Genomic DNA, 24,074 nt, shown 5'->3' with positions numbered 1-24,074 from the left:
TTAACACTTAAATTCAACACAGTGGTTTGGTGTTTGGAGATGGTGGAAAAAGTACTTCCCCAGTCCAGGCAGGGTTAAACTTTTACCTTTCCTATTTTCAATCAAGCCCTTCCCTACTTGTGACTGTCAGTAGCTAGAAGTTTTGAAAAGCTACAAAGCGTGGTTGAAAATCACATACGAATTGATTTATGAAAGTGCAATGTCACTACTTCTGTACATATCCTGCCTGATTGGTACTGTGCATGTGCATCTCACAGCATGGAGATGAAAAGGAAGCGAGATGGCTCATGCGTTAGCTACTTATATCAAATTTATATATGCTCGGCAACTTGGTGGTTGCTTCTGGGCTGGATGTGGCCCCCGGGCTCCCAGTTTCTCAGGCCAGGTCTAGATACTTGAGTCTGGGCCCAGGTTTGTTTCTTCAGTCATCTAGCAGAGTGAGTGAAGTGTTTTCACACACTAGTCACTCCAAACCATGGATAGAAGTGTCCTCAGCAACACTATTTGTCACCCAGGTTGAGCATTTAGCAAGTTTTGTAATAATAATCATAGTATACACTTTTCTTCATGATTTCCATGCTGTACTTTTGTCACAAAACCTTGTAAAAACTATGAAAACCAGTCAGTGGGTGTGTGACGTGGCACAATCCAGCAGACCCTCCAAACAACGCACACAGTAATAATTCATGTGCTTTTTGACCATTTGTGTAATATTTCCTTTTCTCCAAAATATCCCTATTGCACCCAATGAGGGAGCAAGTTAATCTGTCATGTAGTTCTGTAACATTGTCCATGGACGAGCATGCTCGAAGCAAACACTGTTTTGTGGCAAACCTGAGACCAGTTTTCTGAGCTCCATAACAACACTTTTTTCAACATACCAGACTCTCCGGACCGTGAAAAGCTTCAACCCAAGTGTGAAAACGCACCAAATTTATTTCTCACACAATGGCTGCTGTTCTCTGGAGATGAGACGCCAGATTTTGAAAAGAAAAACTCCATCGTAAATTGAAAGAGTTAGGTGTCACAGACAAACTTAAGCCATGCTCTTTGGGCCAGAGAAAAATGTGTGTGTGTGTGTGTGTGTGTGTGTGTGTGTGTGTGTGTGTGTGTGTGCGTGGTTGACAGGCACAGTGCACTGTGCTCCATCTTGTGTGGCCTGCTTGCCCCCCAGAGATCAGTGCATTTGGTTCTCTTAAAAAAGAAAAAAGCATTCTGCTGTACCAGATTGGATGATGACCTTTAGACTCTTTGAATTATGATTTTCCTTATTTCCTCTCTTTTTCCTTCTTCTTTTGACCTTTTCTCTGTCTTTCTCTCATTTATACTTGTATCTACCAAGAGCCATTATGTTTGCAGTTGGTTATGTTTTGTTGGGTTGACCCCCCTCCCCCCCTTCTCTCTTTGTCCTCTCTTTCTTCCGCTGTTGTTTTTGATTTTTGTGTTTGGTAGAGGGAGGTTGTGCAGGTGGCATGTGTTTGGCGAAGCTCACTGTGTTCTCCCTCTGTAGAATAACTTCATCAACTTGAGTTTCCTGAGGCTGTTCAGAGCAGCTCGCCTCATCAAGCTGCTGAGACAGGGAGAGACCATCCGCATCCTGTTGTGGACCTTTGTCCAGTCCTTCAAGGTATTCAGTCATTAACAGATACACACATAATGTACATATGGTCACAATATATGTTAGAAACTCTTATAAATATTTCCCCTCTCTCCATCGTCTCTGGTAGGCTCTGCCATACGTCTGCCTGCTCATTGCCATGCTCTTCTTCATCTATGCCATCATCGGCATGCAGGTGAGTACTGCCTATCTGCCCTTTTGAATTTTGGATTTGATATGTTTTTGGATTGTTATATGATGTTTTGGGATTCCATTGTACAGCTGGGAGGGTCAGTAAATGGGTGAACAGTATTTAAAATCCCACTATGGAAGAAAGATTTACATCCCTTACCTAAATAAACCAATACCATCATGTAAAAGTACTCCATTACAAATCACAAGTAAGTAAAGAACGAAAGTAAAAAATACAGTAGTATAAGCAGCTAAATGTCCTTAAAGCATCAAAACTGAAGGTACTTCTTGTGTAGAAACACTGGTTCCTGCATATTGTCATGCTGGATTATTATTTTTGAACTGACGCATTAACGTGTGCAACATTTTAATGTTGTAGCTGGTTGAGGAGCTCACTTTAATATTTCATGTACTGCAAACTGGTTGAATTTATACAAATGTGCCATATGTGTTTAAAATCAGAATCAGCAAAGTAGCTAAAGCTGTCAAATAAAGGGAGTATGGGTAAAATATTGACCTCTGAAGTAAAAGCATGAATTTAAAGAACTCAAGCGAGGTACATTTATTTTAAAAAACATGTTCTCACTGCATTGTTTCAACTTTACCATCAGTGTAGAATGTGCACTAATGTTTTCCTTTCTTGTGGTGCTTTCTTTTTCCACTGTTTGTGTGTGTGTAGTTGTTTGGGAATCTGGCACTAGATGAGGAGGGAGAGAGTGCAATCAACGAGCACAATAACTTCAGAACCTTCATTATGGCCCTCATGCTGCTCTTTAGGTGAGTCTTTTAGCCCCTCTTTCAAACATATACGTCAAAATGTGCACTTTAAAATGTAAAAATCGAACCCGCAGGAGTAGTAGTTTTCCAGCAGCAACCCTTGATTAGGTGCCATCACACACTGTCACTTTCCCATTCACTGCCACTGTAACTGAAGGGTGATCATATTTAGATTAATGTAATTTACCAAATGTTTAATATTTAATTTAATATTAATGTTTAATATCATGTTCAAATCCCAGATCTGATCCATAGCAACATACTCTCTTAATATGAGTTGATGCTGACCATTGATGCCTCTTGAACGTCACTGTCTCTCTTGGGTTTGTGCTCACTCTTTCATGTTTTGCTGTGCGTTTCCCCTCATGCAGGAGCGCTACGGGCGAGGCGTGGCATGAGATCATGTTGGCTTGCCTGGGTGGTAAGGAATGCGACCCGGCCTCAGGGAACACAGAACCCGAATGTGGCAGCACCTTCGCCTACACCTACTTTGTCTCCTTCATCTTCCTCTGCTCTTTCCTGGTGAGAAAAAAAAACACAGAATGTCCCTTTAACCAGTTGAATAAATAAAAACACACATTTATGCATATTTTTAATATTATATCCAATTACTTCTTTTTGAAATAAAACAGCAATTTTTGTTGGTTGTCGCATCATAAACCAATGGTTGTACATTAAATAAAGATTTTTAGATAGATTTTTTTAGATTATATATATTTGTCAATAATCCCTCCTTTCCTGGTGTTACTTCATAGCGTTCAAAGGGTGGATTTATTACTTAATCCTAGATACCATTTTCCGAGATGGCTAAAAAAGTTTGCTGCTGCGTTGTGTAGCCAACGACACGTGTGTCTGCAGTGTTTCATTGAGCCAAACTCGTCCTTAATCCAGATGCTGAATCTGTTTGTGGCCGTCATCATGGACAACTTTGAGTACCTGACCAGAGACTCCTCTATCCTGGGGCCACATCACCTGGACGAGTATGTAAGGATCTGGGCCGAGTACGATCCTGCTGCCTGGTGAGTGGCACACACACACACTCATACACACACGCTGTAGAAGTCATACAAATACAAATGCAGAAATACACACGTCAAGCAGCAAAAACAAGGTGACACAAACACACAGTGCTCATGTGTAACGTAAAACTAAGTTAGCAACATTACACATTAGATGTGTCTACACACATTTGGATAGTCGTATGCTGAAGGTAAAATTACTCTTAACCCCTGACTTTCTCTCCCGTCCCAAAACGGGGCAAAGACTGGTGTCATGACCTCATCCAAGAAGTGTTATGATGATACAGGATCTTCATCAAGTGATGATCTACATCATAGATGATGTTAAAAGTGGGTCAGTTAAAGCTGGCATGTCAGAGCAAAGAGTTATCCAGCTTTCTCCTTGTCTTTCTCTCTGAACTTTTCTACCTTGTTTCTCAAATTGCACAATTTGTGCACAGTTGAGATGAATGTAACCCTCTCCTCTTCCTCTTGTCCCCCTCTGTAATGAGTGTGTGTGGGCATGCATGAGAGGAAGGTGTCTTACACCTCTTTTTCTCAGTGTAAATAAATGCTCTCTCCTCTTCATCTTATCTCCTCTTTTTCTCTACTCTCTTTATTTCTTTATCTCTCTCTCTGTATTCTGTGTGTTCCCTCACCTAACCTCCCCTCCTTGTATTTTTCTTGCAGCGGGCGCATACATTATAAGGATATGTACAGTTTATTGCGAGTTATCTCCCCTCCCCTGGGCCTTGGCAAGAAATGCCCACATAGGGTGGCCTGCAAGGTTTGGACCAAACCCCTAAAGCACAAACTTAAACGCAACCTGCTCGCCTTTAAGAGACTGGAATGAATGTCGCTCTTTATCACTTTTAAAACAAATTCTTTCCTATTTCAACTTTTTATTTCATTTGGTTTGATTTTTCTGTTTGGGTTTGCATTATTACGTTGTTTTAATCTCATTTCACCATTAAATCATTTTTTTTGGGTGGGGGGGGGTTTCTGTTGTATATGCATTCTGACATGACAATGAGAATGTTTGGGACAATGCAGAAATGCACACACACACTCTTGTATACACTCACACACACACACACCAAGAGCGGTGTGTGAAGCATGAGGTGGTGCACTGCACTCGCTATTGTCTTCTGACTGAACGCTGGGAAAATGACACTGATGTGTTCACTTTAATTCAGTATTATGTAAACACTAGAGTCTAGACTCCAGTCAGCCATTGTCTTTGATTTATGCTTGCTGTCTAATTTTGCCTGGGCAGAAAATGGTCGAGCAATGTGCATTGTTCTTGTTTGAGTTGGGGTTTGGGTGAAGGACGTAGGGTTACTTTAGCACAGAGACGTATGCAGAGAGGGCTTGGTCTGAATACTCTCATAGCTGGTAGCTCGGCCAGTGTTTTCCCACCATGTGTCATCAGCAGGCTTTGATATAGTCACTCACACAGCTTACGCAAATTAAAGCGGCTGATATCAGCACCCGTTGTGGTTGATCGGAAGGAAAAACTGCAGATTTTTCTGCCTCCATGGCACATGTTTGTGAACCACTGTGCAAAGCATTCTGTAATGTTTATTTTTTTGAAGGTAAAAAGGTTTTAAAGCCACTCTGTGTAGATATTTTGTTATGTCTTTTTTAATATTACCACTGACATCCAGAAATCCTGCACACAGTGGCTTTAAGCATTCAAGGTATTAAAAACAGTTGTTAGGCCTCTTACAAGCTCTTCTTAAAGAGTGCACACAACAATACACAGGGCAATACAATATACCATGTCCACATTGTGACACATCGCTAAATCTTGCAGCAGTATCATGCTGAACTACCAGTGAGGAAGTTATTTTCTGTAAAAACAAATCAAATATAAAAATCTTAATTCTTAACTCACAGGGATCTACCGTAGGTTACATCTCCTTCTCATGGTACTCTTGTGTACAATAAAACCATTCCTCTAGTCTCGGATCGCATTGACATCACTTCCCCTGTGTGCCTTTGTTTTGTAAGCAGAGGGCTTGTGTTTCCCACATGCTTGTGTTGGCACACCTTGAGTGGAGAATGTAACAGGCCTTATGGTAACAGTTTATATTCACTGAAATACTACAATGATATGGCCAAACCTGCTCTGTTTGTGGCTCTGGTGTATGGGGAAAAAAGGAAAGGGGCAGGGTGTGTGTGTGGTTTGGGGCAGGGACTCTGGACTTCAAAAAGGTCTTGTGTCCACCAGGTCCCTCTTAATAACTTCCTGTGTCGTCAGATGCTCGTGGGAAGAATCGTCGGTCTTCTGCGTTTGCTTTATGACTGTCAAGATGGTTTTTTTAAGGAGCTGCAGTCTTTGGCTTAGAAATGGTTAAAAGATCAGTTCAACTAAATCATAAGAAAAAGAAAACCTATTTTACAACTTACCCCTGGTGATATCTAACCATGCAAATGGTTTCAGCTGTACATGCTGGGGTTTTGAGACATTATGTCTGTTCCAGTACCCACATTTGCTATATTTGAGAGTAGTCAAGTGCCTTCATTTGTGACATACTTCTGGTAAATGCCACAGTGCCCCTAAAACTGCAAGAGTATTAATATTTATATATTTAATACATTTATAAAGTAGTATTTATATATTATATATGTATTGCAGTTAATAAAAATACTTTATTATATTTACAATCAAATGAGGAGATGATAGATCATAGTAGACTCAGGACCTGGGAGGTAATAAAACAACTAAATTAAATGATCTAGACCCACATAGATAACAATCCAGGCAACAATACGATTTTCTCAACAAGCGTTTTTTGTGCTATTGGTCGTACTTCACTTGTTTGAGAGCTGTGAGACCAATAATGTGACCGGCTGAGTGCATTAATCCTCACACACCTGTTGTTGCGCTTGTATGATTAAAGTCCCACTGAATCTGTTCACAGTGAGGTCTACGGACTGGGACCCTGTTTCAGTGCTGTGAGCACCATAAGCTATATTCCATTCACCTCCATTGTATTTGAAGTGGAGACAGTAATCTCAAACCCTGGCCACTTAAGCCTAAACTATCTGTATAGGGAATAACCACAAGAGGTAAGTGACAGAACATTTTTTTATGATTAAGGAGAACTGACCTTCTAAAAGCCAAGACCTGCACTGTTGGGGCATCCCAACCCTTCCTGTCATCATCAGGGAGGTCTCCCATGAACACCTGGAGTCGCAGCTGTGAGCAGAGGTTCCTGGTGGACACGCAGCCTCAGTGACAGACTGCATTGACTTGTCATTGTGACTCACTCCGATCTCTGCAGCGGTGCTTTTCTTTGCCTGCTAGAAGCCCCGCTGCCAGTTCTATCCGAGCGGCGAAAGAGGGCAAAGACCTAAAAAATCCCAAAGCCCCTTTTCACCTCGCATAGAACGGTATCTCAACAACAACTAACTAAACTAAATAACACCTCCTCCTCCTACCCTCCTCTCCTTCCCCAACCTTTCTCCCTCCCTCCCTTCCTTCCTCTCCTCTCCCTTACTTTATGATATACCAGACTAGAAGCCACGTAACACACCCCTTCGTTCGCTCTCTTTCTCTTTCTTTCTCTCTTTCTCTCACCACAGCAACCACATATCCACAACGATCAAAACAATAACCTCTGTGTATTTGTTTCCCTCCCTCTTCCTTTCCTTTGTTGGTTTCTTTCTTTTTTCTCCTCATGTCTCCTCCTCCAAACACACCTCTGTGCGTCCTCCCCTCTCCCTATCCCTCGTTGTTTTTCTTTTCTCCGTTTTTACGTCGTCCGTCTACGTTTGTTCTGTCTGTCGTGTGTGTGTGTGTATGTGCCGATGTTTGAATGCATGTGCGCGTGTGATGTGTGTGTGTGTGTGTGTGTGTGTGTGTTTGTGGCCACCCCAGCGGCCGGATCAGTTACACAGACATGTATCAGATGCTAAGACACATGTGTCCGCCGCTAGGCCTCGGGAAGAGGTGTCCCGCCCGGGTCGCCTATAAGGTAGACTCGCCCCCCACCTTACCCCTCCACCCCCCTCAACCACCACCCCACCTCCTTCTGTCCCTCCCTTCTCCCATCATTCCTTTCTTCCCTACTCTTTCCCCTCTCATCTCCGTCCTTAAACCTCCCCATCGCTGGGGAGGAGAACCTCTTCTCTCTGTCCCCCACTTCCTTTCCTCCTTCTCCTCCTCTCCCCCTCTCCTCCACCAACCTCCCTCCCTCCTCCCAGCGGTGTTCTCCTCATTGTCTGTTAGTGGTGGTTGTGGTGGTGGTGAGCGCTGTCCTCTCTCCTCTCTCTCCGACCGCGGGGATGGAGGGATGGGCTTTTGTCGTGCAGTGAAGTGAAGTGATAGTGGAGTGGTAGTCAATCCTCTTTCTTTTATTTCCTCCCGTCAGGCCGCAGGAGTAAGGGAATGGAGGAGGCTTTGCTAGTCCTTCTGCAGCCTGCACGGACGCATGCACAAACACACACAATCCAGTCAGAAAACCAAAGACAGAGCACAGATCTGACAAAGAATTTCTCCTTTTCCATAACAAACGAAGGAACTTAGAAAGTAAGAAAACTTCCATTGATAGTTTTTAAATTGATGTTTGCATATTTTACCATACTGCATATTGCAGTATAAGTACATGATCTTAAATAAGCTTGTACAATTCTTCTATCTCTTCAGCCTGTTTTGTTCAACCGTTCAATATTTTTTGCATGAACTAAAGATTTAAGGCAAAACTATAATACAAAAAGTATAAATATAACTTTATTGGGTATAGGTATTATTATTATTTACACTACATTTTAAAAATAACATTCTTTAAATGATGACAAGGACCCCAGGATAACCAATTGCTTGTGGTAATTACTGATGTGAGCATATATATGGAATTATGTATGCTAAAATAAAAATATAGTTTACACAAGCCATTGTTTCACCAAATTTTTTTTAATAATTTGTTCATATGAAAATCTCTAGTGTAGAGGCCAACATACAACATCTAACATAAGATTATTTTAACCAGGGTTGTATTCACACAGTGCAAATATTTGCTTACGATGCGGGTACAGAAGGACCGGCAAGGGTTTCTGTCTTCAGTCCTGCGTCTCTTATTCCTGTGGATGGCACTATAGTGCACACATACACATGCCCACATTACCACACACATACACAGTTCTGGCCCTTCTAGTTTTTTGTCTTTTTTCAAGATACTTTTTTGACACCCAAGGAAACTTCAGTGTCTTTGGCTTCTCTTTGTGCCTCAGACCACCAGGGTAAAGATTTTGGTCGAGTATTTCAGCATCCGCTGTCTCTTTGTCTTGTTCTCCACTCTTTCTCTCCACTTCAGTAGAGTCCTACTCTGTCGATCTCTTCTTTCTTATTGGCATCCAGATTCACCAACCGTGTACTGAAAAGATGATTTTGGGCCTTGGGTGTTTCAGCAGAAAGTTCCCTTAATTTTGCTGATCATGTTTGTGGTGCCAATAAGCTCTGAAAAGAAGCACCACAAAGCAAATGTCTACATTACCAAATGTGTGTGCATCAGCTGTAAAAGCTATTGTACTTAAGCTAATTGATACAAAAGTAATATTTAAGTAAAATAGTCTAAAATTGACTTTATTTGAAATATGGAATTATCTGATCAAAGAATTTGACTAGACATCCATTTCCAGGTTGCAGTCCTTGACAGTTTTTGATGCTTGGGGCTTGCAGATTTTGGTTAGTACCAAAAGAGTACTATGTTTGATACCAAGTCCTACTAAAGAAGTCACTCTTCTTACTCGCCTAACTTGCCAGTGATGTTACCTGCATAATATTCTAACCACCTCACTTTGACAAAGTAAAAATATTCTACCACATAATACTCTTTATGTGTAGTGAGAAATGGTTGACTTAGATTGAATCTGGGTGTCAGTACCCTATTCACCTCTGTCTCTCTTTCTCTAACTATTGTCTTTTTCTTTCTTCTATTCTACTTTCTTCCTTTTTCTACTGTTTTGCTCTCCTCTTCACTGCTTTGTCTTATCTTTTACTCACATGTTCTCTCTTCTTTCCTACCTGTCAGCTTTCTCTCTCTGTCGTTCTTCTGTCCTTCTTCCACGTCCACTTGTCCGTCAGCAATCAGCATCCATCTTCATTCCTTCATAGCATCCCTCTATCCATCTAATGCCACTCTGTCTCTACCTTGCCTCTCCTTTCTGTTCCTTCTTCCTTTTGTCCAGAATGTCAACCTGTATTGGCAGTGGCCCCCATCACATACTTCAGCCATCAAAGCCTTCCAGTATTCATTGATACAGTTTCACAGAAAAGGTCCATTAAAGGACCTTTTGAGATCAGAGATTTTTTATTTTTTATTTTTTTTTCAGAACAGAGAGGGGAAGGTTAGACGTCTTGATACTGATCATCTTAATGCTGAGGCAAAGATCTTGATCTTCCCTTTAGTGGACACTAGGCCTCACACTTACTGGATAAATGTGTATCGCTACAACAACTTGTTTTTTGATCTGACCTCTTCTCAGTAAACTTATGTCAGTGTTGTTTTTAGTCCTCGTCTTTATCTCTTGTCTTGTTCTGTAATTTTCAGCCTCTCTCTTTTCTTTCTTTTCTATCTACACACACACACTCAGTTCCTCTCTCTGTTAATTCCAATTGACCCTCGTTCTCTTTCAGTGTTTTCACGATCCTCCTCTCCCTCCTCATTCTCGCCCTTCCCTTTTTATCTGTAACTACATCTCATAACCAAGCTTAGAGTCGCCTAGTTTAACTCAACTAACTGCTGCCCCTACCATGTGTCCCCTTTGATAGACCCCCCTCCCCTTATCCTACACTACTACTATTATGAAGTCTGGTTGGTCCAAAACAAAAACAGAAACAACGTCAATCATCTCTTTTTGATCTTCTATATGATTTTTTTTCTTCTTTCAGGGAATGCCACAACTCTAATCCTCTCTAACTCTGACAACCCCTTAAGACACTGCACCCGTTTGGCATTGAGAGAGATCTTATATGAAATACTTCCATCGCTGTCCAATTTGACTTTGATAAAGGGAACCATTCATGTAAAAATGTACAGAGCGAAAAAAAGATATGAAATGAATCTGTCAATCAGTAGGATCAATCCAGTTGGATTGAGGATACTCTCTTTGCGCGGATGCACGGCTGCTTGTATTGTGAAAGTGGGTTTTGAGGGAATTCGGGGGGTAGTGGGCTGGGTACTTGGGAAGAGTTGGGGCTTAGATTATGGGAGTGAAGTTAAGGCATGTTGCATGCTCTGTGTGTCCGGGTTTTTTCTAGGGGGAGTGTTTTGTGGTGTTGCATGCAATCCTTGCACTCTCTGTCGCATGGCTATGGGCGACATCGAGCCTGCCTGCTGCCTGCCGAGCGCTGTGGATGTTGGCCGATGCCCTCTGCCTGCCGAACACTTGGCTTTGGGCATGCCCGACACTCGCACACACTCAGGAACACACGAGCACGTACACAACCCCACCGCCATTGTACTGCCGTGCTTGCCATCGTTAGTGCCCAACGCTCATGTTCGTAGGTAAATCCGATGGATGCCAACTGGTTGGGATAGGAACGGCAAGCGGCCCCAGCTGGCCCAGCTTGTTTCGTTCTATCCACAGGTTTCTCCATTGGTTTTACCTGGTATAGACATGTAAAGACAGGGAACCTCCTTACAGGTAGGGGGAGCTCTATAGAAGATGCCTCAGTTAAATAAAACATCTGCAGTCTCCTGAAAAATTGCAGAATTACTCCAGTGATACTGTTATTGTTCTCCAGTCAACCTATTTTGTCTCCAAAGGACTCCAATTAAGCGCTCTTAATTGCAGTCTGTGCAAATAATTGTGTGTAAGTGGGCAGGGAGGGATGTTGGGGTTGGAGGGGGGTGGGGGTTTGGTGTATGTGTACTGTTATATATTTATACCTATATGTGTGTAACAACAGAGATGTGTAAATGCGCCAATGCATTCACACATTTAGGGAACATGGGCACAGGTTGGGTCGGAGGCCATTTTGGCTCCGATTGTTCTTCCTTGTGGTTCTCGGCTCTCACAGTTGCTTAGCAGCAGATGGCCCTCATTGGATAGCTGTGCTGTCTCGTAGAGTATCATTGGAAAAACAGGAGACGCAGGGACTCACCCATTCAAGTTTCTGTCCTCAAGCAAATGCCCTTGCACTTGCAAATGCATGCACTGATAAAATGTGCAGCAAACTTAACACATGCACACTCAACAGTCATTTAATATAGCACACACTTATAAGAGGACTCATGCCCTCAATTTGAAATTCACTGACTTGACTTATTAGGATACACTGATCAGATCTGTATCTAAAAGAATTATAGTGACACCTAGTCATCCTTGCCTTAACTTTGATCCGTCTCGGGGAACATTAGATAAAAGCTGGACCAATCCAGTCCGGCTCTAATTGGCTGTTGTCTATGGAGCTCTCTCAACCCCCGCCCCCCAATCCCTCACCCCCTCCCCTTCCTAGAGGTTCAGGCACAGCACACTTTAGCAAGGACACATACATTTCTCATCCTCTCATCCTGACTGGCTCTCCACAGAGGCTGCTGCGCATGGATCTGCCGGTTGCCGATGACAACACGGTGCATTTTAACTCAACCCTCATGGCTCTGATCAGGACAGCCCTGGATATAAAGATTGCCAAGGGTACGACCCTAAAGTACTATCATCCCTTTACTGTTTATCTCAGTTACTTTCCTGTCTGACATTATTGGGTATTCCTGGGTAATTCATGTGTATGACTTTTCACCTCTCAATTTCTGTCTGTTTCTCTTCAACAAGAATGCCCTAGATTATTGTAGCAAATGCGACTAAACTCTGACACTAACATTAACTAAATTACTTTCTTGTTTTGGGTGAATGTGTACACGCGTGAATGGCTAAATATATTTCTTTTGGCCTTTTGGTCTGTACCTCCTTTGCCCTGTGTTTATGTGTGTGGGGTGTTTGCATATACTTGGATGTATGCTTTTGTGCTGTCTGTGTGTGCAAATGTTTGATGCGTGTGTGTGTGTGTGTGTGGGCACTCTGGGTCGCGGGGCTACCCAGGCGGTGCAGACAAGCACCAGATGGATGCAGAGCTGAGAAAGGAGATGATGGCTATTTGGCCAAACTTATCACAGAAGACACTGGACCTGCTGGTTACACCACACAAGGGTAAGTCGCAGGAAAACAGAGCATAGTGGTGTGTGTGTGTGTCCGATCACCAACTCACCAAGAGGACAGCTTCCACCAGCCAGTGTCATTCACTGCTTCGCATCTCCTGATCAGGCTACTACAGCAGAAACACACCTGCTGTACATGCATACACAAACACACATACAGTACATACACCAACACCAATACCGCCCCAAGCAAACAATAGGAGTTATTAGTGTAGTGTCAAAGACATGACCCCTCACTGGCTTCGCACCCATTAACACAGTCATTTGTGTTTGTTGGAGGGCCTGTCTAAGGCAGAAGTACTGTTGCCGCACAGCTTGAACTGGTAAAATGACCACTAAGCCTAGAGGCTATACCAGCTACTAACAGGCAACAACATATGATGAATGCCCTGGTTACCAACAACAAGAAAGGTTGCAGGCCTGTATGAACCCTGGTGAGCTCAGCTCTCCTCCCACAGGTGCTTACCTCGTCCGTGCATCATTGCACAGCACATGGTTGGCAGCCGGGCTCTGCATCTTCTTACTTCGCCAACTTTGCACTGAGCTTGCCGTCAGTTTCAGTTTATTTAGTTTGACGAATAGACGCAAACAAACAACAAACAAAAATAGGTCAGTCATTATTGTCCATCATGCTCACTTGTGTTGTGGTAAGACCCACCTTTTTGATGTTTGGCAACCAATCAGTATAACAAAAGACAACCTGTGACTGACAGTACCACTACTGGGTATCGAACAGGGGGTTCTGCAAAGGTGGTTGTGAATGAGGTCCCTATACCACCTGTGTACTCTGCTAGTCTAGATTTAATAAAATATTACTTTACTTTTTGGCATTTTATGGATGGAGTCTTGCTAAACAGATCTCTCCACCAATGGTCAGATAGTGATAGAAAGTTTTCAAGTTCAGATGGACGATACATCTTGTAACTAATTGGCTCAAGTAGTTCCTGCATCATTTGTGTTCAGATAAACATCCCACACAGGAATGCACCACACCACAAATGTACAGCGGGCACACCAGCACATTTGTGTACACAGACACATGTAGCGCACACACCTGCACTGCTGATCTTTCCACACATTCAGTCAGTCCTGGAATCAGGGGGTGCCTGCTATAGAAGATCCTCTATAGAAGTCTTTTCACTACAGGAAGAATTGAACAGCAAATAAACTAGTAAAATAGATCTAGACATTCATATAAAATGATTGTGATGAATGACTGTTTTCAGGTTTTCATCTGTTTAGATTATTTAAATTATAGTGCTAGTGTAATGATGCATGTTTAGCATACCTGCAAGTTGTTTGCCTAAACGCATGGTAACTCTTAAGGTAAAAGATATGCATTGTCATGTCTTATTGCCCCATGATTTAATAAGAAAATAAGATATGTGGGTCATATCTTATCACACGTTAACATCAGTTTTGATGCTGCAAGACTTGTAGCCATGCCACTTTGAAAAGGGCACCACTCATTCAGTAAGAATGTTTTTTGACAACCAAAACAAAGCTCAGTATTTTTCTGATTTTAAATGTCTATGTTTTCCATCCAAACTCTGGGGATACATGTCCAGAGTTTTTAGAAAAAAATTGAGCTCCTGTTTTCCAGGGATCTCTTGTTTGAGGTGTCAAAGGGTTTCTTAGTGAGGTGGCTACCTAGTCCTCAGCCTTAGTATAATGTCTAAAAGTGAAATATATTCAAGATTAGAGGACAGCAAAATAATGAAAGAATGTCACAATGTATAGGGACAGCATCTGCCTGTGAAAAGACTATTGGCTTTGTTGTGTTAATAATTGTACAGTGTTGTAATATTGTATTTGTCTGTTGTATACCACCGAGTGAGCTCAGCTCTGTTTCAGTTGAGGCTTCACAGGGAATGTTAATACATTGGGTATCAATTTTCCTTCAAGACAACAAAAAAGCAAATTAGTGTCTGTTCTGATGAGTATTTTTAGTTTAAATGCTCATCACAGCTCCCAAATTTGGCAATTTCCATATTTTCTTGGAACCAACCTGCCGGCTGCACTTACAGTGCTCAGCAAACCAACGGACCATTTCTCTTACCTCTTTGCCTTGCTTTATTATACATACAGGTGTACATAATACCATTAGCTTTAGATTTTTAGGCATGAAAATCAGAATAATATAGTATCATGAATGCTGTAAATGAGCTTAGCCAATGAGAATGAGGTTGTCTTGCTCCATGGTTGCACGCAAGCATGAAAGTAAGTATGTTTGCATACATGTTATAATGAAACTTACAGTAACATAGGACTGGGAGATTGTGTGTGAGATGGAAGCTTACTTTATTGGACTTAAATTTAGGTAGATTTACCTCTATTTGTGAGGAAGAGGTAATTACATTAAAACACTTTTTTAGATTTTTTGCTTCTCCAACACAGTGTTTGTTTGCTCACAATTATTGGTCACCACTGACCCAATATTGTAAGTGAACTTACCTCGGTCAGCTGAAGTTGGAAACCAAACTGAGAAGTAAACATTTAGATTGAATTTGTGGTTGTGAAGCCCAGATTTGTCCAGGGATTGACATGAAACAGAATTGTCCCAGTTGTTGGTGTAATTTGCATGCTATTGTGAATTTTTCTGTGGTTTGTGATTCAATGTGTGTGTCTCGTCCCCCACTCCCATTCCCCCCACGGCTCAGGGTCCCATCCCACTCGGGTCTAATCTTGCAGGGTAACTTGTCATTTTTTCAGCAGCCACAGACTTGACGGTGGGCAAAATCTACGCTGCCATGATGATCATGGAATACTACCGGCAGAGCAAGACGAAAAAGCTGCAGGCCCTGCGAGAGGAACAGGTAGACTCCCTCCCAGAGAAACTCCCCAAACAAAAAAAGATCCCTATTTCCTTTTCCTTTTTTGCTTTTTTCTCCTCCTGGCCCTCTTTTTTGATACTGCTTCTAGCCTTTGGACTGAACTTTGCCTGTCAAATATGGATTTAAAAGCATAAGAACCATGTCTTATACATTTAAATCCTATATAAACTCCCAGCTACACTTCCGAACAAAACCCCTACCTCCCTCTCAGCCTGTGCTGTACCCTTTATTAGCATGCTACCTGAAAGTCTGCGTCCTTTTTCTAGCACCGTGTTGCTCCCTTGGTCAGCCTTATTCCTTTTACAATGCTTGCTAACAGAGGTATCTAGTTGTTATACTTTCAAGTTAGTTATCAACCTTTCCCCTTCCAGCTGCTTCAAGTTTTCTTTTCACCGTGGGCTGTTTGAAGGTGGTGAGGAGAATTAGGTGAAAGGTTTTCCAATTAACAACTATGGTTTTCGTTATTGGTAATGTTCTGAACAATGATGATGATGATGATACCACATGGCCTTACCTTTTGTTCCCTGTCAGTGCTCTTTCCCTCCTGTCGATGAATGCCTTTGAGATGCACTCGCTCCCGCTGTCTCTGTATTTTCAGTCCACACTGTGGACGTGTGGAAACATCTCTCCACTCATGTAATACCTCTGTTCGCTCCAGCAAGTCATCCAGTTGGTTCAGCACTTGATCCCAAATTTCACATGACAAAAAAAGTCCATATTGACTGACACATATTTCCTGAGGTGGGTTTTCCATTTTTCAGAACGGAGTGCATTGGTGGATGGAGAGTATGTTATTCTTTTTTCTTTCAAACTGCAAAGACAGTATGTGTTGGTATGTTCCTGAATGCAGCCATCCCATTGGACTGAATGGACAGGTGCACACAGGCTCTCTCAACATCAGCAGTACACAAGGACTTTAACCAGTCTGTGTGTCTGTCAGTTTGCCACCTCTGCAGTATCTCACTTCATTCTTCCTGTCTTCCGCAGTGGCCTTTTTTTTTAGTAATGCTATACCACTTTAAAGGAAGAATCCACTCAAAAACAAAAAATATCAAGGGCAACATTCTGGACTTCGGCAATCATACAGGGAAAACTCTTAAAATGCAACGGTATCCCTCAGAAGTACCCACAACCAATCAAAATATGATGCAGCATAACATGTGTTTTGAATAAAGGCTGTGGTTGGGATCACAGACACACCCCAGTGTTCACAAATGAGTTAAATATTTAGTATTTATGTGTATGATTCAAACAACAATGGTAACAAATATATCTACATATTTTAATAAAACATGCACATTTTATAATATAGGTTTAGTTATAATTACTATAAAGTCCTTATTGCATAACATAATAATAAACGTGAGGATGCTAGTCCTCCTTTGCATCACACGACTATATTATATAGCAATGTCTCAAGGTATCATAGCAGAAAATGGAGAAGCAAAGACTGAAATAAAAACAACAGAATTGTAGTCATTGCCCAAAAGTATTTAGTATAAATTATTGAGATCAGTTAAAGAGGCTGCACAAAAAGTGCCAGCAGAAAATTGTGAGAATCTGCTGAAAATGGTTTAAAGACCACCGCTCACAGGAAATTACAAAATAACTCCTGGTCTCAGTAACAGTAAGTGAATCAAGGGGTGGATTTTTTCTTTAACTTACTCATTTGTTGTGCTCTCCTTCACCGTTCCTCCTCCTTCTGTGTACTCCTCGCACCTCGTCGCATACCAACTGTCCTCTCCAGTGTTTGTTGAGCTGTTGTTGTGTCGGAAATATTTTGTTGTTTCCTCTTTGTCTGCTGTCTCTGTTCATGCATTTTCCTGTTTCTTCACTCTGTTTGGGCGTCAGTTGTCTGTAGTCCCCCGTTCCTGTCTTCCATGTCATCTCTGTCGTTCTGATGCGTTCCCTTTATCCTTCCAGGAAGAGATGAGACCTTGACTTATCAAGCTCTCGCTGTTTGGTCAATCCAGGTCGATTGTCACCAAGTTGCTCTAACCAAGACCCATTCTCTCCAGTCTGTGTGTTCATGAAGCTGTCTGTTTGCCTGTCTGTCTGCTGTGGTGGTTGATGGGATGTTGGGTGGAGGTTCCTGTGACCAGTGGCTCCGTATGTAATCAGTCAATCATGGGACCATTCATTGATACATATGCCACTGCTGAAACATACTCCATTAAAGCCGTTGTCTGTGTTAGGTGTTAGGTGTTTATGTTTTCGCCATAATCCATCTAAATGTTTGGACCATGAATTTTCCCAGGATGCATCACTGGAGCTAGATAGTGGCAAACAAGACTGTCCAGAGACGAACTTGAGTCATTTACCTCCGTGGCACAGGAGATGATGTCTGGACAGGATTAGACAAACCTCTGACAGAATCTAAAACATTTTCTGAAGCTGTGCTTCTCTGTCTGATCATTTATGTCACAAATATTCAAAGGAGGAAATAGAAGGCTTTCAGCTGACTTTCAATCCTAATCTACAGCTCCCTAATAGTGTGAATTGCTGATCGCTAACTATATGTCCGAACAAGCAACTCGCAGGCCTCAACAAAGTCCACAGTCATGGTGAATTTATGATCTTTTTTTAAATTATATTTCAAATGCTTAACTACATGAAGCTGGATCACAGATCAGCTTCTTGAATGCACAAGGCAACAAAACGTAGCTGCACTGCATAGATCTGCAGATATTTAGGTGTATCTTTGCAGAAATATAATTCTAGCTTAAGCCAACTCTCCTGAAACGACAACATGTAGTTCATTTGAGCACAGATGGGCTCACACAATTTGTTAATAAATCTTCCACATCAGCCATCACTTGCTTAATACCTTTGGCCTACTGAGAAAATCTACACCGACATCCCAACAGTCCAATCCCCAATGACGGCAAAATATACATACATTTGTTATTAGAGATGTAGGAAGCAACAGCAAAGCCTCTATTACCACGTTTATGACCAAGTAACTTTCTAAAGATCTGTTTGACTGATAAAACTTTAAGTGTCTTTTACATTTTTCATGTATATTGTAGAAAGCTTCCTGTCCAGCAAATCAGCCTGATGTGTCAGAGGAGGTTTGGACGTGTATCTGTTTCTGAACAGGCCTTGAACCATCTGCACTCATTTAGCATTCAGCCTTTAGCTTCCAGGCTGTGGTGGGACATGACACAGGCTGTAGCAGTCATGAGCCGTCGCCTTTAAGCCACTCCTGAGAGGACTCCATTACCCAGGATCTCCTGGGAGGGAACCTGACTCACCTCTGACCTGATGGAAGCAGAAGTTGCTAGTTCAGGATCAGATGTTTAACCACAAAACGGCATATTACTCAAAAAATATTGGCAGATGGATCACACAGATTGCCATATAATGATTTTTGAGTAAAATGTCTTTTTTGATGATGTGTTTCATGAATGTAGTAATCTGGTCCGAGACCTGTGATTTAAGAGCAATCTTACCTCAAATGCCTAAGGTAAAAGTTTCCCTCTGACACAGATCTGAGATCAGCTTTTCCTTGCTGGACACCAACCCAAACTAACATAAAGAAAAAAGATCTTAAAGCCAGCAGTGTTCCTTTAAACACTTGTTCAGTGTGCTTAGCAGATCCCAGATCAGTAGTCTGGCAAGGAACTTTACCTTGGATACCCACAGCCATGTGCTTGCCGATGGCGCCCCCGTGTGGGTGCATGCTGCGAGTGCATCCTGTGTTTGTGTCCTGTGTCTGCCCCCTGAGTGTGCCTGATGCCAGCCTGCAGGCCATGTCGTGTATCTCACACAGAACCGAACGCCATTAATGTTTCAGCGCATGGAGCCGCCCTCTGAGGGAGGGGGCACAGACGGCCAGGGGGGCCAAGGCCTGAACGGCCTCCCCAACACCCAGCCGGACAACCTCAACAGCATGTGAGTAGACTGGCCATGGGCAGGAACCTATACGTGGCACATTTAAAGGCATGAGGCAGCAGCAAATATGTATATACTTTCCCACACACATACATGTTCTAGTTATCTATGCATGCAACATATATAGTATATGCACTATATGCACACATAATCTGGGGGCATCTTGCTTCTTTTTCAGGGCAATGTTTTTTTAATGTTACATAATACATCAGGAAAATAACTTGACTTGCACCAGCTCAACCTCCACGTTGCAGAATTGAATTCAGTACTGCTTGTGTTAGAAATATAATCAGGAGGTGCAACTTTAAGGTTCAAGACATATTTTAAAAATACATACAATTTAACTTCACATCTGAATGAAAAGTTGAGTGAACTAAAGGTACTCGCATATATACAGTACAATACAATAGTACAGTATCTTCTTTATCTAACTTTTTTATTGTTTCTTCCTCTTGCTATGTGTCTGAGTGTGTGTGTGTGTGTGTGTGTGTGTGTGTGTGTGTGTGTGTGTGTGTGTGTGTGTGTGTGTGTGAAAGAGTGCAAAAGCAGGTGTGTGTGTGTGTGTGTGTGTGTGTGTGTTACTAAGTAAATTCTGTTGTCCCACTCAGTAGAGTCTTAGCCACAGAAGAAATGTTTAGACTTTTGACTTTTGGCTTGAGGGTTGGTGAGGTCATTCGGTCTGTAGCAACATACTGTAGCATGCCAGCAATTGTTCTAATATTAGCTTTGCAGGGGTTACAAAGGACAGGGGAGACTGATGAAAGTTTAGCCAAGTGGAGTTGTCACAATGTTTATTATTTAGGGCACATTAGGGTATTATTTATTTCTTTTGGCACCATCCTGAACGCCAAGTGTAGAATTATTTGTTTTATTGAAATGAGCTATAAATTAGTAGGCTTTACCTAAAAAAAAATGAAATGTCATCTCTGGTATCACCATTATATCTGCTTTCATTTTCAATTAACACTAGATTTTAAGACATCCTTTGGCATAGCAAAAGTCACCTGTCTCAAGAAAACATTGGTCTAAGATGTATCACTACACAACTGTGAATTTCCTCAGTCGAAGACCTCCCTGATTTGTAATCCCCTGACTTGTGTGTATGTGCGGGTGCCAGACCTCCCGAGGGTGGCATGACTGAGAGCCAGTCGTGGGTGACGGCCAAAGCCCAGAAAATGTTCCAAAATACGGGTAACTGGAGCCCCGACAGACCCTACCCCGACGATCTCCATGACAACCGTCACAACCCACAGGTATGATGAGCACAAACACACATGTGCTATTCACGACGCTGGTGGGAAACATTCTTCAGGATTACTGCTGTTGCAATGCATATATTAAAGGCGTCTCTACGGCATCACACTTATCACACAGTCATAAAACCTGACAAGAATTCATTTAAGTAATGGTAAATCATAAAAGTGTGAAAACAACGATCTCTACCTTTTAAATGATGTACAACTGGAGGCACAAACACAATTCTCTTTTTATCTGAGTTACCTCACATTCTTTTGTAACATATTGACACCAATTAACATAATATTCCCTACTTTATATATTGTTTTATCAATTAAATTGTCATAAATTGAATTTTGGTCACCTACCTTAGTTCCTTTAATAAAAGGTGAAATAATTTAAAGCTGTAGATCTCAATACTCTGAAATAAGATAAATTAAAGCAAGTTTAAGGCAAGTGAAAGGTAGGTATTTTATCTCAAATTATCTTTTATTATTCATATCTGACCTCAAAGGTGGTTGGATAAACATTTGATCACTCAGAATCCATGGGGCGTAATGTGTTCTTAATTGGATTATTTCATGATAAAAACATGAGAACATGCCAGATGTAAACCCAGTGTCTTCTCTCTGGAATTGTGCTATTTGAGTGTCATCCCTAAACACCAAGTTCTTAGCAACCTCCATTAAATTTGATCTTTTCTGTATTTGAAGTGCTGGATTTTGCTGCTGTTACTCCAGCGTACAAGACTGCAGTGTCTCTGTTCTTTGAGCTCTTTTCTTTTTGCGGACCCGCCTTTCTGTCTCTTTCTTCATCTTCCTGCTCGAAAGTCCACATCTATCGTATTCTCTTAGTCTTATCATCTTCCTATTCCTTGATTTTCCCTGTTCACTCCTCAACCTCCTCTTGAGTCACTGGCTTGGAGTTGGTAGATGTGTTTTGTGATGTACACCTTCTCCTCCTCACTGCCCCCTTACTTTCACTTGTCTGTTGGGCCATCCCCACTCCCGAGCCCCTCATCTCTCTCTTCAATCCCATGACTAATGTACAAAGATGTATGTGGATTTGGAGTTGTGCCATGTACTCTTTTCAAAAAAAGATTTGAGATATTTTCCTGGCCCAGTTTTGGATCCTTGGGTTTGCAGGTTCATGCCAGAAAGGTCCCAATGTTTCCGAGGATGCTTTTCCCAGTGGTGAGGTCTTGGTCCACGATCCAGAATGAGCGTTCACACAGAGGTCAATTCAGAACAGGATTTAACCCACAATGTTGAGGATAGAGTATCAGGCTACTCTTATCAATACCAACCTCATCTAAAGGTTTCAGAGGCTCAACAGTAATTTATTAAGGTTGCAACTGGGGCTGTCACAATGTCAGATTTTCAAGGCCTAAAGAATTCCTGATAATGTTATTATTATTATTATTATTATTATTATTATATAAAAAAAAAAAGTGAAATAAAGAATAATATCATTCAAATATAGCTTTGGCTTTTATTGTGTTTTGTCTCTTGTTGGCAAAGGACCACTGGCAGCCAGTGTTAAGTTGCATTACTGCCACCTACTGTGTATCAATATTTCATTTTAAAATCAAGATAGGTATATTGTGACAGCACTAGCTTCAACAGTTAATTTATGCAACAATAAGTTGCATAAATGAAGACAGAATTGCTTGAAATTGAAAAGAAAGACAAAAAAGGAACATGATAAACTTTCTCAATACATCACTGAATGTATTTCATGTCCCTTCCACCTCAGTTAGCACCTCCCTCGATTAATCGACAACGCCTCCCCCCTGCCAGAGTCCCCTCCCCTCAGCAGACAGTGGTCACGCCCCCCTCTCGTTGTGTTTTACAGACGGTAGAGATGAGGGAGATGGGGCGGGACGGGTACTCCGACACTGAGCCCTATCACCCAATGGATGGGCATGGGCGGACCCTCTCCATGCCCCGCCTCTCGGCAGACAACCAAGTGAGCACCTTCATCTCACCATCATCACCAACAACATCATCATCATCATCATTCTCCATTACTATGCTTGTTAGCAGTATGGACAGTTGAAGTGAATTAAAGAAGTCTCTCCTTGCATCCAAAGCGGAGAGTCAGAGAACTGAGTCAGAAATAAAGCAAAACCTTATTTTTTAAATACCAAACAAATAGGTACAGATATGTTGTTAAATACATATCTATTGATTTGTTTTGGCATTTCTTTTCTCTTTACAGTTTTACAGAATAGTGTCAACTAGTTCTTTTTTTTAAAATCATTTTTACTATATTTTAATATTTACTCAGAATATATTTAATACATTTTTGATCAAATCATTTCAATATCATACTTTTGTGTTATGTTATTTTTATTATGGCTCTAGTTCTCTGCATGGGACATTTCCTGCTAAATGTTTGGACAGGATGCAAAGTGGCAGTGAGACTTTTGTAAATTCACTTCCCTCTGTCTGGCCTCCTAGTTATTTAGTCTTCCCTCCCTCCCTCCCTCCCTTCCTTCCACCATCCCTCCACCTCCCCCTCCCTCACTCTTACCCCTCCACTCATCCAGCAGCCGACCCACTGCTGCTCAGCTCCCAGAGAGCTCCTCTCTGAGCAGTACAGCCAAGTTGCATGCCAACACTTGAGCAGCAGGCAAAATGGGCTGGAGGGCTGGATAAGTGTTCTAGATATGTATGCAAATATATATCTAGAAGATCTATATGTATAGAATATTTTGTCACGTATGCTATTCCCTACTCCATTTCCATTTAATCCTTGGTGTGTCTGTGCTGTGTAAACTGTGGCCAGAGTTAGTGTCTGAGAAAGTGCAAAAGACTCATTAAGACGCTAAAGCTGTAAAATCATTTAAAACAAATACAACCACATGGTGCATAAACTGTACATAAACAGTCGGTTGCTATTTTATTGTATTTGGAAATCATTTTATGGCTCTCAGTGTCAGTTGGAGAGAGCCAATGATGCTCAAACTGACACTTCTTGGATGTGTGTGAGACAGAAAAAGAGAGGGGTGTGGCAGAAGTCACTGTAGATGATTTCGTGCTTTGAGTTCATGATTCTGACGGTAAAAATCCCAATTACCTGCACACTGACTGTGAAATTTAGTCGCACAAATTTCTCCAGGTTTGGTAGCTTTATACTGCAGCTTGGTCAGTGGCCCTCCAGGTCCTAACCCGTATATGGAGGTGGGGAGGGGGATGCATGGGTCAAACAAACACAGGACATTAATGTACTGAAGTGACGTCAGGTAGGCTACGTTTTGTTCTTGTACTTGAGTTACATCAGGTGCGTAACAAACTTACGATATATTTTTAAACCTAAGGATGTCGTTTTTGTGCTTAAACTTAACCAAACTGCAACAGCTTTACAACGTTGACCATGC

General features: G+C 41.7%; 1 protein-coding gene across 1 annotated transcript in view; it reads left to right on the top strand.

Annotated features, from left to right (window-relative positions):
- cacna1ab (calcium channel, voltage-dependent, P/Q type, alpha 1A subunit, b) overlaps window positions 1–24,074 on the top strand; it is a 179,836-nt gene that overhangs the window by 136,368 nt on the left and 19,394 nt on the right. The window contains exons 36-47 of the mRNA XM_051383747.1: window positions 1,511–1,627; window positions 1,728–1,793; window positions 2,469–2,566; window positions 2,938–3,088; window positions 3,458–3,585; window positions 4,255–4,351; window positions 12,105–12,210; window positions 12,613–12,720; window positions 15,441–15,544; window positions 19,335–19,456; window positions 20,574–20,709; window positions 22,547–22,660. Coding sequence (XP_051239707.1) covers window positions 1,511–1,627; window positions 1,728–1,793; window positions 2,469–2,566; window positions 2,938–3,088; window positions 3,458–3,585; window positions 4,255–4,351; window positions 12,105–12,210; window positions 12,613–12,720; window positions 15,441–15,544; window positions 19,335–19,456; window positions 20,574–20,709; window positions 22,547–22,660 — 1,347 coding nt within the window. The remainder of the gene's footprint in view (window positions 1–1,510; window positions 1,628–1,727; window positions 1,794–2,468; window positions 2,567–2,937; window positions 3,089–3,457; window positions 3,586–4,254; window positions 4,352–12,104; window positions 12,211–12,612; window positions 12,721–15,440; window positions 15,545–19,334; window positions 19,457–20,573; window positions 20,710–22,546; window positions 22,661–24,074) is intronic.

The sequence above is a fragment of the Dicentrarchus labrax genome, unplaced genomic scaffold (genome assembly GCF_905237075.1).
Source record: "Dicentrarchus labrax unplaced genomic scaffold, dlabrax2021, whole genome shotgun sequence".
Taxonomy (NCBI): Eukaryota; Metazoa; Chordata; class Actinopteri; family Moronidae; genus Dicentrarchus; species Dicentrarchus labrax.
This window is presented reverse-complemented; position numbering and strand designations above follow the sequence as displayed.